This window comes from Anolis sagrei, chromosome 2 (assembly GCF_037176765.1).
Source record: "Anolis sagrei isolate rAnoSag1 chromosome 2, rAnoSag1.mat, whole genome shotgun sequence".
NCBI classification, from domain to species: Eukaryota; Metazoa; Chordata; class Lepidosauria; order Squamata; family Dactyloidae; genus Anolis; species Anolis sagrei.
This window is the reverse complement of record NC_090022.1, coordinates 51,768,953-51,783,404: the sequence shown is the minus strand read 5'-3', so window position 1 is coordinate 51,783,404 and position 14,452 is coordinate 51,768,953. Positions and strand designations below refer to the sequence as shown.

The 14,452-nt window shown below is 41.0% G+C and overlaps 1 protein-coding gene across 9 annotated transcripts in view; it reads right to left on the bottom strand.

The window, feature by feature from the left end:
* GRIP2 (glutamate receptor interacting protein 2) overlaps window positions 1-14,452 on the bottom strand; it is a 503,998-nt gene that overhangs the window by 19,522 nt on the left and 470,024 nt on the right. For all 9 annotated transcript variants that reach the window (XM_060766226.2, XM_060766231.2, XM_060766233.2 and 6 more), the window contains 3 exons: window positions 10,497-10,636; window positions 6,472-6,648; window positions 2,874-3,030 (listed from right to left, as the gene is read on the bottom strand). In XM_060766226.2, the coding sequence (XP_060622209.2) occupies window positions 2,874-3,030; window positions 6,472-6,648; window positions 10,497-10,636 (474 nt within the window). The remainder of the gene's footprint in view (window positions 1-2,873; window positions 3,031-6,471; window positions 6,649-10,496; window positions 10,637-14,452) is intronic.

Below are 14,452 nucleotides of genomic sequence, written 5' to 3'. Positions count from 1 at the left end.
TAGATTTGGTAATAGCTACCCCTCTGTAGCTAAATAGTGGGCAAATCTTTTCCTCTTTCCCCCAGGTAATATTTCACATGCCCTAGTGCGACCAACATACAGAATCCAGGATAGGACTATGCAATCAAAAGCAGACTTGATTCCAAATTGTCTAAATGGTTGGGTTCACACCATGGAGAGCATATACATTTAGTTCCCATTTAGTGGCATTATCTAGTACATTATAAAAGCAAATGATTACCATATGTTTTTTGGGGGAGAAAGTGATGCTACTGTAGAAGGACATAGTAGTGAAGAAGATAAAAATCTGTCCTTCATCCTGAATATTGGGTGCCTAGCCCTTACTGCCAGGAAAGCCACACAGAGTGGTGGAATGTGTGCCTTTGCACATCATCCACAACCAATCTATCTGAGGTGGCCTTTTTAGAAATCCTATGTACTGTCAGCTCTTTGTGTAACAGCAAAGACTGCTTCACATTTCAATGAGGAAGTCACTCCACTGGATGTTTTGGTGCCACTTCTTAGATCTCTAAAGGGTAAACAGCAATTAAAGATGAACTCAAGTCATATGAAATGGTTTTGGAAACTCATGCCAAGGAAAATGATTATTGTTTTAATGGGTCAACACTACAAAGAACTGTGACACAAACAAGGGGAATGTTGAGTTGAAGGTTGGGTTTTTAATTTTAATTTATGCAATCGTTCTTCCTTCCTGTCTTTGATGTAATGTACTTTGGACCATGATTGTTTGTTTTCATGTCTGTGTGCCAATAGGGCTATTGCTGGCTTTTCAGAATTCTAGTTGTCTGGACAACAAGCCATAGCGCATCAGGTAGTCAATCTATATAATGAAGACACTATGGTGAAACCAAGTTGTAAGTTCCTCTGGCTGCGCTGTCGGACTGCTGAAGCTTGGGAGGTAGAACTATGACAAGCATAGGGGACATTTTCAGGTGAAGAATTTCTAAGGGATCAGTAAATTGATTCCAAGTAGCTGAGAATTTTGGGATTTCTTCTCTACTAGACCTAATGTAAAAACTAAGCAGAGACAGACCAAGCAGCATAGTCCAACCTTAATGCAACTGGGGCTGCTTTTCAGTATGGACAAATCTGAATGCCTTCAGGAGAAATTACTTTTGGTTTGCTTAAAAGGGTTAACCCTGCCCCCTCTTTTTTTTTGCAAGTTTAAAAGGGTTAACCCCGCCCCCTCTCTTTTTTTGCAAGTTTGGAAGTTGAAGATATGTCTTCATAGAAAAACCTGCAAAGAACATCATACTTCATAGTTATAAGAGAAATCCTTCTGTCTGGCTACAACATTAATAAAAATAATCTAAATGTCCCTTTGCCATTTTTAACTCAGCCATAACATCTCGCCATTATAAAATGAAGAGCGAAAGAAGCAAAAAACCTGCCTTTGCACCCAGTTAGGACAGGGCTAGACAGAAGCTTCCAGCCACTCTAGACTACATAGACAATAGTGAAGATTGCTGGGAGTTGCAATTCAACAACATTCATAGAACCACATAATTCTCACTCCACACGTTAGGAAAAAAAAATCTAGGGTATTTCATGAATGCAGTCACTCTGTGAAACTATGTGGCAATAAACACAAAATAATGACAAATTATGCTTTTTCCATAGAAAACAGATTTTCTTGATTTCAAGAGGATTTGAGGATTCTGTGATACACTCACCCTCTCACTAAATTACTGCTTCCATGAATTTCTCTATACATCTATCCCTAAAGCATGTATTTTAAAATGGCCAAACGTGATGCTTTTCCAAAGACAGTCACCTTTTAATGGTTAACACATTATTCTTTGATATTAATTTTTCACAGTAGTATATGCACCATGGGATTTCATTAATTCTTCATGTCATCATTTTTTTGTCAACAAGGCAATAGAGTAATTATATATTGATGCCAGATAGTTATAAAATATAGCTGCTATCAAGTACAGGTTGGGTCTCCACTAACCAGAAATGCAAAAACTGAAATACTCTAAAAACTAAGCTGACCACTTCTGCCTTTGGGGAAAGGGGGCTAGTTACAAGTTCAGTACAAATTAAGTTTTGTCTCTTAGATCCCTTATAGTGGAAAGAGAAGAGGATGAAGAACTCTGTTTATACAAGGCCTCTGTAAAAAGCTGATGGCCTAGATCAGTGATTCTCAACATGTGGGTCCCCAGGTGTTTTGGTCTACAACTCCCAGAAATCCCAGCCAGTTTAATCAGCTATTAGGATTTCTGCGAGTTGAAGGCCAAAACATCTGGGGACCCACAGGTTGAGAACCACTGGCCTAGATGCTTCTACATTTGCTTTCCACTTGCCCAAAGATGGTGTATGACAGGATGGCTACCATGGAAACAGGCTGAGAGGATGAATATAGAACTGTCTTTAGCCAACCCACAGAGAATTAAAAGAAATGGGTGGAGAGGATTTTCCCTTCCTTTCCCAAATACTTCACTAAAAGAGTGGAAAGTGTGCTAACAATTTTGGAGGAAAGATTTTTCCTTGAAGAAAAACTCAGTTGACCTGGACATGTGACTAGTCTCCTTTCCCTCCATTCCTTATTCATTATGCATATGCAAAATATGCATAACCACTTCACATAACCACTTCACATCACGTTTGGCCATTCCAAGATCCCAAAAATAGTCCAAAATCTGAAGGAAAAAATTTAATTCCACGCATTAAGGATATAGGAACCTCAACCTGTAGCTGGTAGGGAAAGGAAAAACATTCAGCAGACAGTCAACCCACACCAGCCCTCATAAGACATGCCCGCCTGCCCCTTTCTCTTGTGATCAATAAGAATACATGTTCATTTCTGTCACTACCATATCCTCATTTTTCTTACAAGCAAAACATACCTGCTGGGCTTCTCCCAGTCATCCTCACTGAAACTGCCATCCATGAAGGGGTAACTCTTTCTGGGATCACCAGGAGGGGTGCTGCTCTTCTGTCTGCTGGATCTCCACTCATGCGGATGAAGAGCAATACCAACAGCCTGGGGTAAGTATGTACCTACTGAGATTAGATAAGGAGAAAAGATAAATGGGAAGGAGAGATTCTTTTTAGTTTTAGAAAGCCAATAAACTAAATGAAGAAAGACAGTCTTATGGTTACGTCACAGATTGGAAAACACAATCTTCACCACTGGCTGTTTTGAAAAACAGACTTTTGGCATCAACCTTTACTGTTGCACTCAGAGACAGCCCTAGGTAATTTTCAATGGTAAGCAAACAGTATTTTGCCCCCCCCCCCCAACTAATCATTGATATATATTTTCTGTTTGTCGTGGGAGTTCTGTGTGCCATATTTGGTTCAATTTCATCATTGGTGGAGTTCAGAATGCTCTTTGAACTATACATCCCAGTAACTACACTTGCCGCACTTGCTCCCTTGCCTGGCTCGCTTTGGGTCCGGAGGTGTGCCTGAAGACCCCGGCGTGTGCACCAAAAGTCACCTCTTCTCCTGACTTTCTCCTCAGCCACTGGGACCAAGAGAGAGAGAAAGAGAGAGAGAGAGGTGGAGATGCCCACCTTTCCTGAAGGTAGGTGCAAAAACAAAGGAGGGAGCGGAGGTGGAAGATATCTCCAGCCGGAGGGGCTCTCTCTCTCTCTCTCTCTTGGTCCCAATGGCTGAAGAGAAAGTCAGGAGAAGAGGCGATTTTTGGTGTGTACGCTGGGGTCTTCAGACACGCCTCCGGACCCGAAGCGGGCCAGGTGCAGCAGCTCCGCCCCTTGGCCCGCCTGCGGATTGGGGAGAGGAGAGCGCCGGGGATCAGGAAAAGGAGTCAGTCAAGGGGAAGGGATTGAATGCGGAGAACGACTGAGTGCCGGCTCTGCTCGTGCACCCGGTGGCCAGGTGGAGCAGGAACGAGAGGGGCTAGGCAAGGCTCAAGGGCCCGGCCCCTTTGGGAAGAGGATCGCCTGGCAGCGAGGCAAGAAAGCCGAGGCTCCCCCCGGACTGCTAGGGCTGTTGTGAGCTGAGGGGGCGCTCCTCAAGTGGCGGTCGAGGGGCATTTACAGAGGCGCCTCTGCGCCCCTGGCAAAAAAAATAAGTGTTCTGTGACCGCTTACTTCACCCCTGGTTGCACTATTGAACAATTTTCATTGTATGCCACAATAAGAGTCTCCAGAGGATCAAAAGGTGGTATGAGACAGAAAAAAAGGGAAGGAAGGAAGAGCTAGACAGAGAGAGAGAGAGAGAAAAGCCAAAAGAGAGAAAAGTAACAGGGATGTTATGAACTATTCAAACTTTAAAAGGAATATTACTCCTCTTCCAGTATACACATTGCTTCAATCAACGGAGACAAAGCCTTTAAACTTACAGATGGATTTTGCAAAACTGTTAAGTATCGGTGAGTGCTGAGAAAACTAAAACAGAGCAGAACTGTTTTACTAGTTTTGCTCACAATGGAAAAGACTAGACAAGATTGATTCTATGCAGGTTTTTACTCACTATCTTGTGTCTTCTCTCAGAACTGGGAAGAGCTTGAAAAGACTATAGTAAGGGGAGTTTTGCAAAACCAGGCAAGGAAGCAAGGGTTAATTCAGAAGACAAGAACAGATGGGGGTCATAATCATATTGACCAAATCTTTTCAGAGGCCTACAAAACTGAAAAAAATACATTTTAAAGGCATACGGTAAGCCAAATTTTAAAATACATCTTAACTGTTTTCAAAGGAATGATCACTTCAATCACCAGCTCTAAATAACATAACTAATGCCAGATAGAAAAGAAATAAAATGCAATAATTGTAAGAAGCAAACCATTAGGTGTGAAAGAGCACACCACTTGAACTAAAACTCATCTGCTATTTTTTATTATTTTAAACCTATCATATTATAGTTCAAACAACAACACTGGGCAATTAACCTTGAAAGAACATACTGAAAGAGAAAGAAGGCATAATTGAACAAGCAAAATGCTTTGTTCAGTTGTTTCAGATACCGTTAATACGTGATTTCTTTAAACTCACTCTCCCCTCATCCCATCTCTCTCTTAGGCATGCTAAGCAATCCAGTAGCTCTAGCTCAGGCATGGGCAAACTTCAGCCCTCCAGGTATTTTGGACTTCAACTCCCACAATTCCTAACAGCTGGAAAGCTGGCTGGTATTTCTGGGAGATGAAGTCCAAAACATCTGGAGGGTAGAACTTTGTCTATGCCTGCTCTTGTCTCTATATAGTTGGTGTTATTGTATAGCAGGTTTCCACAAGGTGACCGCATGGCAGTTAAAGTGGACTAATAGCTCTAGGACTCCAGGTTCACTTAGGGTCTCTTATGTCCTTATGCAAGACCAGTCACTCTGAATATTCATGTTACAAATCCCCAGATACCCCCCCCCCCCCACTGGCCTCCTTTAGCCTAAAAGCATCTAATATACTCATTGTTTTACTTTCAATAGCAACAATCACAGCAACAGCTGATTTGTATTATTTATACAGCGTTTCTAACACTGAAAGCATTTTACACACTTTTCTTGTTGATACTCACACAGAGGAAGTCCAGTATTATCTCTAACACTGCAGATGTGAGAACAAGAGAAACCTGCCCAAGGTCACTGAATGAGTCCGCGCAGAGGGGAGAATCAAGACAAAGTAACTGCCCATGTCATTCCTTCCAAAGACTCTTAAACACTACACTGTATCTTCTCTAGCAGTTAAGAGTCACCCCTCTCCATTTTTCATTTCATGGGTTGAAGATGTTGCCTACAAATATTTATAAAAAGCCTGAACGTTCAGTCGCTTCTGATTCTTCGTAACCTTATGGACCAGCCCACACCAGAGCTCCCTGTCAGCCATCGCCACCAGCCACTTGGCGGGCCTCTCTTCCTTTTTCTTTCCATTTGCCCATGAATCATTATCTTCTCCAAGCTTTCCTATCTTCTCATTATGTGGCCAAAGTACTTTATCTTCGCCTCTAATATCTTTCCCTCCAGTGAGCAGCCGGGCATTACTTTCTGGAGTATGGACTGGTTTGATCTGCATGTGGTCCAAGGCATTCTCAGAATTTTCCTCCAAAACCACAGTTCAAAAGCATCTATCTTCCTTTGCTCAACCTTTGTTATAGTCCATCTATCACGTCCATAGGTTACTATGGGGAATACCATTGCTCTAACTGTTTTGGACTTTAGCTCCCAGAATTCCTAACAGCTGGTAAACTGGCTGGGATTTCTGAGAGCTGAAGTCCAAAACACCTGGAGAAGCAGAGCTTGAGAAACACTGTCCTAGAACAACAATCAAACCAATACACCATACTGGCTCTCACCTTCTTATGGGCAACAGCTCATAAATCACCTAGATTCTGAGAGTTATGGTAAAAAAAAAGCAACAACCCAGAAACAAACCAACGCTCCTGAACAACCCCAAGTTTCTGATCCTGAAAGGCCACTAGAGCTCCCCTTCTTCTTCACTGGAATCCCTGAATTCACTTAATAAACACATTGAACGTGCCAACTTACCCTGACTTCCATAACCTGCATCAATGCCAGATCCATCCCAGGATTCCATAGCACTGTCTACACTAGGGATGGTGGTGGAATAAATTTCAGACAGTTTGCTCGTTTTCTGCGAATCAGTCAAGTCATCTTCTGTGTCACTCACTTCGTTCATACTTCCAGACTTTTTTGGATAAGTCCCTGGAACACAGGAGATAGATACACACACCATCAGGCAAATGTTATGGAGACCTTTTTTCCAAATATTGTAGAAGGTTCCTTGCTCATTATATTATGTACTTTTATAGTCAGTAGCTAAAAGTTTCATAAGAATAAAAAATATATATTGTGATTTCATAGCACTCTGACAAGGGCAATGTACCCTTTTCTTCTCTTTCATCCTGTGCATTTTTGGCCTATAGGACCTTCAATCTGCTTCAATCATAACTGAAAGAAAGAGCAAGGGCAATGGGTTCCTAGGCACTGAAAGGCACAAATCATTTCTCCTGCCAGCATGTGGTTCTAAGTGCATTTGCTTGCAAATAGGTTCCACTAAAATCAATTAGAGACTTATTTCCAAGAAATGGTTTTTAGATTTAGTGGTAGGGAAGTGATTTATTTTTCACTAAATGCTTAAACTGCCATCACCTAGACAATTTGCTCCTTGACCTTACAACATCTCCTGAGATAAAGGCTGCTTTTGAAAGAAAGAAAATAAATCTATAGTCTTTCAAAATTAGGATGAATGAAATTGCTTATGACGACTGTGGAATTCCAATTTTGGATACTTCAGGCTTGGAATGATCAATGGGTATTAACCTCCACCCTTCCGCCACCATTTCAGCTCACATGTTGCATGCAGAAATGACTTCAAAAAACATATCCAAATGGCTGGGGGAAGTATTGGCCAGAATATCAGCCAATCCATCATTGAATTGACCCAAAATCCTTCTCTAAATAATAAGAGCAATGGGTTGAGTAATATGCAGTTTAAATGCAATAATAATAATAATAATAATAATAATATTTCTAGAATGCCCTCTCTCCTAAAGGGACTCAGGGTGATTTGCACACAAAAAGGCAAACATTCAATGCCTCAAATAAGTACAAACACATCAAAAATGAATACAGAATGGTGCACAATAACAACAATAAACTTATAATAAAAGAATTAAGCACTGAAATCAAAAACAATATATAAACAATCCAACGGGTCACAATAAATATGAGTAAGAGCCTCATGAGAGACGAAAGCGACTCTCCAAGTCTGTTGTGCAAAATACATTACAGGCAGTAAAACAAACACCACAGGGCTGTTAACATATGCTACCCAAAGCCTGCATAGATAGATAGATAGATAGATAGATAGATAGATAGATAGATAGATAGATGGAGATCTCTCTCTCTCTCTCTCTCTCTCTCTCTCTCTGGAGTTACACATAAAAATGTTGCACCTGTTCTGACTTACATACAAATTCAACTTGAGAAAATACCTAATGTGAGGGTTGCCTGTCACAATGACAACAACACTTTATTTATATCCCACCCTATCTCTCCAAGGGGACTCAGGGCGGATCACAGTAAACATACATGGCAAATATTCAATGCTGTTTTATATAAACAATACAGAGACAGAAAGAACCAAAGGAGGTGTGTTGTCCTGCTTTTTGGTGCCTTTGAATGTTGGGCTCAAATCCAGCCATGGGGGGGGGGGGGGGTTGCTGTTGCTCCATCCTCTACGACGAAGACTCATCAGGACTTCCTCCTTCCTTTTGGTCCTAACTAAGGCTTACCCTGCTTAGCTTCCAAGATCTGAAGCTACATGCACACATACAGGAAGGAAAGCAGAATAGATTGTGCCAGGAAAGTCTGGTTTAAATGTAATAACCCCCAAAATAGGAAAATTAATTAAAAGCTGGGTGGGCTTCTGGTTACAACCAGAGGAGATCGCACTAAAATGGGGGGGGGGGGTAATCCTGTCCATCCCTTACTTGGATTATAAATAGTTGTGAGTGCATGGCCACACAGTCAGTTGTCTTCATTAAAGAACCATAGAACAGAATCCTAACTGTCAGGACTTGAAAGTGAACTTCTCTCCTTTCAAGGCATTGGCTGAGATCCTTAGTCTGGCAAGGAAGGCCGGCACTATTTCAGAATTTCAAAAGCAAGGAACGTGGCAGAGCTAAGGAGTCTGATGTGTGTTGTTTGACTGACAAGTAGCTGGCAGTGAAAGATGCCTATTAAGTTGTTCTCCTATTGGTTTTTCAGCAATTCTTTTAGAAATGTAATGCTGCATCAAAGGAGAGCTCTTTGAAGGGAAGCATTAAGGAAGGAATTGCTATGCAGAAAGAAGTAAAAAGAGCTTTCCACATTGGCAATACTGAAAATCCTTTTTATGTTACAGGACCGACAATTTTTGTAGTTGTTGTTGCTCAAAAGAGAGAAACAGTTTGGAGTCAAGGCAGCTTCTGACATCAGAATATCAAGTGAGTGCTTAAACTCACACCTGCCAGTGAGTCACCTGCTGATCATTTTGTTTTCTTCTTGTTGTTGTTTCAAAGCTATCTCCCTAAGAAACAAAATACTCTTGAGAAATGGACTAGTCGTACACAATATTAGAATTAACATGAACAACAATTCAAATGTGGTAGAAATACAATGAAATTCTGCATTTTAGGTGGACAAATAATCTGGCCAGGGCATTTCTATGCAGATGATATACAACTCTATCACTCCTTTCCACTCCTGAAAGGTGTGAACTGGTGCTTGGCAGATGTGATGGTCTGGATGAAGGCAAACAAATTCATATTTAATCCAGACAAGAAAGGGGTTACTCCTGGTTATCTGAAAGGCCAAACAGGGTATAGGGTCACAGCCTGTGCTGGATGGGGTTACACTCTCTCTGAAGGCACAAGTTCACAGCTTGGGAGTGATCTTGGATTTATCGCTGAACCCCAGGTTTCAGCAGTGGCCAGGGGAGCTTTTGTACAATTAAAGCTTGTGTACCAGTTGCGCCCATGCCTTGGGAAGTATGACTTGGCCACAGTGGTCCACGCTAGTTACATTGAGAATAGATTACTACAGCATGCTTTATGTGGGGTTACCCTTGAAGACTGCTCGGAAGCTTCAAATGGTCCAAAGGCAGCAACCAGGTTTCTCACCGGAGTGGCATGCAGGGAGCACATTACCCCCCCCCCCCCCCCCCCCGTTATGCCAGCTCCACTGGCTGCCAGTCTGCTACCGAGCACAATTCAAAATGCTGGCTTTAGCCTACAAAGCCCTAAACAGTTCTGGCCCAGCTTATCTGTCCAGATGTATCTCCTTCTATAAATGTTAAGTTCTTCTGGGGAGGCCCTGCTCTTGATCCCACCTGCTTTGCAAGTCTGGTTGGTGGGGACAAGAGACAGGGTCTTCTCAATGGTGACTCCCCGACTCTGGAACACTCTCCCCAGTGAGATCAGCACCCTCCCTCCTAGCCTTTAGAAAGAGAACAAAGACATGGTAATGGAACCAAGCTTTTGACTAGTAAAGTAACGAAGTACAAGAAGTAAATATGGAATATGTGTAATCAGCATCTGGAATTGCCTGGTTTATGAGTTTGGATCATGTGATTTTAGGTGTTAATTTTTATACTTCATGTTTAAATGTCCTATTATCTTATGGTGAATTTGTCCTATTGTATTTTATGCTTAGCCATATGCTGTTTGATTTATGATTTGTTTTATGTATGTAAAGCATTGAATTCTGTCATTTTTTGTAAACAGCTTTGAATCCCCTCAGGGATGAGAAAAGCGGCATATAAATACTGTAAATAATAAATAAATAAAGATAAAATGTGCTACATATTAAAATACAAATAAAATATGAGCAATAAAGCAATAACAACAACACTGAGATCATTATCAATCACCCATTTTTCAAACACGTCAAAAAGGCGACCCTTTACTACAATCTGTCCTGACACACTGTATCTATCTCAAGATGTGGTACATTGCCAAATACAACCAAGAGATTTTGGAGGAAAGGAAATAACAAATGGGAGGACTTACGTTCAGTTTGCTTCTTGATTTTCAGAGTTACAGTCTCTCCAGCCATTTGGAGAAGATGAATGGCTTCGCTCAACGGTTTCCCCTTAAGGCTTACATTATTAATAGCTAATATCCGATCACCGACATGGATGGCTCCAGTTCTAAAAAGCAAGTGAAGAAAACTGTAACTATTGAGCATGGTGGTAATTTCATTTAAAAGTCAAACACCTGCCCAAAATAAAGCTATTTCACCAGCACTGAAAAACACAGTCATGTTCAATAAGCCAATGTAATGTAATTAGTTAAATGTAATTCTATTTTAACAGCTGATCATGTTTGGGATTTTACTTTGTTCTTCTTTGATTGAATAATACTATGAACCACCAGGAGTTCCATTTTTGGAGAAGAGATAATTAAATGTGGCATTACAAAATCTGGAGTGCAGCAGTCACCAGAAAGGAAATATCAGAATAATTATGCAATGATGTACAGTTTGGCGAGTATTTATTCACACTGAGTGATCAACTATGAAATAGAAACTCTGTGTATGCTTGCAAATGCGCCCCCAACACACACATGTGGGTCCATCAAATTCAAAGAAAAAAAGAACCAGACCTGTCTACAAAACACTTTGTAGTCTGATTCTCTGCCCCACACAGAAACAAACTTGAAACTCCAAATATATGGGAGAGCCACATGTACATGGAAACACAAATGGGATTCCTGTCATCTCATCAGGCTAGTTTCATTTGGCTTAGGCAGAAGATAGCAATCCCTATAAATGCAACTAATGAACTACCATGAAGCAGCATGTTTATATGGTGCCTGAAGGGCTGAGCTCTTGGGAACATACTGATGACGGTTGCTTCTTGTATAATGTAAAGAAATGACAGGGCTTCCAAGTTCTCTCATGCAGCACATGGTTGGAGCCCAAGGAATGGCTCAGCTGTGGGCTGCATCACAAGGGCTACACTGATGAATCATGTCACATCTTCTATTTATATTCAGCTAGCTACAGCTGCACAAGATATTCAGGCCTAAGCATGTAATAAACTGTAATGCCAAGTGAGGTGGCAAAGGTTGAATACTTAGTCTTTACTTATTTTATTTCTTCCATTTATGTTTTGTCTTTGAGGTACTTGTCACTCACTGGCTTTCATAGTCAAGTGGGAATCTGAATCCAGTTCTTCTCCACCCTGAGTCTGTCACTCCAACCACTTCACCAGGAATGAGCAAAGCATCACCAGAGGGTTATTTCTAAGACAAACTAACAAATGCCTACCAAGTGTTGTAGACACAGAGTGTTCAGGTAGATTGTTATTGCTATTTGCCATCAGTTGATCTTGGCTTTTAGAGACCCTATGAAGAAGGAACTTGCAAACTCTCCTGTCACCATTTACCCTCTTCAGGTCTTGCAGACTGAGGGCTGTGGCTTCCTTGACTGAATGATTCCACCTGTAATGTGGTCTTTAATGAGCATTCAGCAAGTCATTGTCAAGATAAGTCCAAAGTACTACAGTCTCAGTTTATCATCTTAGCTTCTAGAACAGGTTAGGTTCAAGCCCAATTTCCTATAGACTCCTGTGTATCTTTATAGGGATCCACGGTATCTGCAAAACCCTTCCAGCACCATATTTCAATCGAATTGATGCCTTCCTCTCAACTTTCACCACTATCTATCTTTCACAATTGTTCATAGAAACTGGGAATTCTTTGGCAGTACAGTAAAGTACAATTAAACAATATTAGGGCTAAGAGGGATTCCAAGAGTGCTGTTTTTGCACTGGGGGGTGCACCTCCTCCAAGCCACTCAAATGAAAATGAAAACAATAATAAGTAGGAAAAAAGAGATCTATATTAGATGACTTTCATTTCTATTTCTTTTTTCTGAAATTTCTGGGTCTAGTGTGGCCTGCCGAAAGCTCTTGCTGCCCCAAAATTACACTGGAATTTCTGAAATTGCTCCATACTACACTATCCTAAGCCATACAATTTAGAAGAATATGGGTGGAGCATCCCTTATTTGGAATTTTAAAATCTGGAAAAGTCCAATAACCTAAAATTGTTCATATGGTTTGCTGAGATGGTGATGCCTTTGCTTTCAGATGCTTTGATATACACAAACTTCATTTCATTCACAAAATTATTAAAATATTGTCTATAAAAATTACCTTCAGTCTGTGTTTAAAGCATATGTTAAACATAAATTAATGTTGTGTTTAGATTTGGATCCAACCACCAAGATATTTCAGGGCTTTTCCAGATAAACTTTTTTTTTCATGTCAGGAGCAACTTGAGAAACTGCAAGTTGCTACTGGTGTGAGAGAATTAGCCATCTGCAAGGATGTTGCCCAAGGGACACCCAGATGTTTGATGTTTTATCATCCCATGGGAGGCTTCCCTCATGTCTCAACATGGGAAGCTAGAGCTGTCGGTCGGCAGTCCTATCAGCACAGGAGTTTAACCCATTGCATTACCAGGGGCTCCTCCAGACAGGCTGAAAACTCAACAGAAACTGATATTTAAATTCTGGTTTCTACTGAGTTTGCAGCCAAACCAAGGCCCCAAACCCAGTGATTTTTCTGAGGGGTGGCTAGGGGGTATTGCCACCAACCCCCCCCCCCCCCATTTTTTAGAAAATGGGGGGGGGGGGTTGGGAGGGTAGGGTGGCAGTGCCATTTTATACTTTTGGGCTCCTGGAGCCTAACAAAACAAAATGCTTGTGGAGACTTACTCTCAGGATTTTGGAAGGCAATCCCGAGAGTCAATCCCCACAGACACAATACCTGAAAGGTCTGCACCTTCCCAGGTATTTTTTTAACCACGAGTAAACCTGGAAATCTAGGTTTATTTCAGGTTAAATGGGATTAGCCCGAGGCTTTGTTTGGATGCCTCAGGCTACTCCAATAAAAAAAACCCTGGTTTTTTGGTCTGTGTGGAAGGGCCCTGAGTATATATGTTGAAATAATTGTATTCGTAAACAGGAAAAAAAATCCAAAATTCAAAAGACTTCAAGTTCTAACCATTTCAGATAAGGGATGTTCAACTGGCACTGTTTAGTAGGCACAGCTTGCTTGTTATAATCACAGTTTGCAGATAATAGCAATAATACAAAACAGCTCCTTCTTTCATAGTATCTCTGCTCTTATAGCTATCACATATGATAGAACTGGTAAGAGCTGTCATTCAGGCTCATTTTATCTCTTCACCACAAAGGTTTCTGTCCTAGCTTTTTCCCCCACTTTCTTTTGTGAGTACATTACTTTTACTTACAGCTTTCACAAATAAAAGAGCACTATCTATTTTCAGAAACAAAACACAAAAGCTTAGCATACTCTGATGCCAATCTTTCAAATCAAAGTTTATTCTTTTTTTTTTAAATCAGCTCCATTTAGGCAATGCCCCCTCCTTCTTTTTCTGTCTTGAGTCAATACATTGATTTCCCAGCTATCCGGTAGAGGTCACTATAGTATCAGTCAAAAAAACATGAAAAGGCGAAGAAGGAAGAAACAGAAGAAACAGCAGAAAGATTGAAGTATTTTGCTTAGATCTTTTTCAAATAATATTTAGGGAAATGTGAAAATCCTCCTGAAAGGCTGCTTAACTTTTGAGGGAGAGTGAGTCATATCATGGTGGGGCTGTGGGTTGAAGGATAATGTAGCATCATTCCAAGAGGCGTTCTTACTAGGGATAAGGGCAGATACTGGGCACCATGCTGGGTCTGCCATATTTATTTTCCCAAGGAAAATGCATAGGGATAATATTGCATCAATATTTTGCTCAAGGAATGCAGTAGGGCTCATGGCAAAGTTTTCTTTGCTACCTTGCAAAAGAAACCTGCATCAATAGGAGTATAATGTCTAGATCCAGGGAAGTCATGCTACCCCTCTATTAGACCACACCTGGAATTGTGCACCACAATTGAAGAGAGATATTGTCAAGCTGGAATGTGTCCAAGAGGAGGGTGAATAAAATGA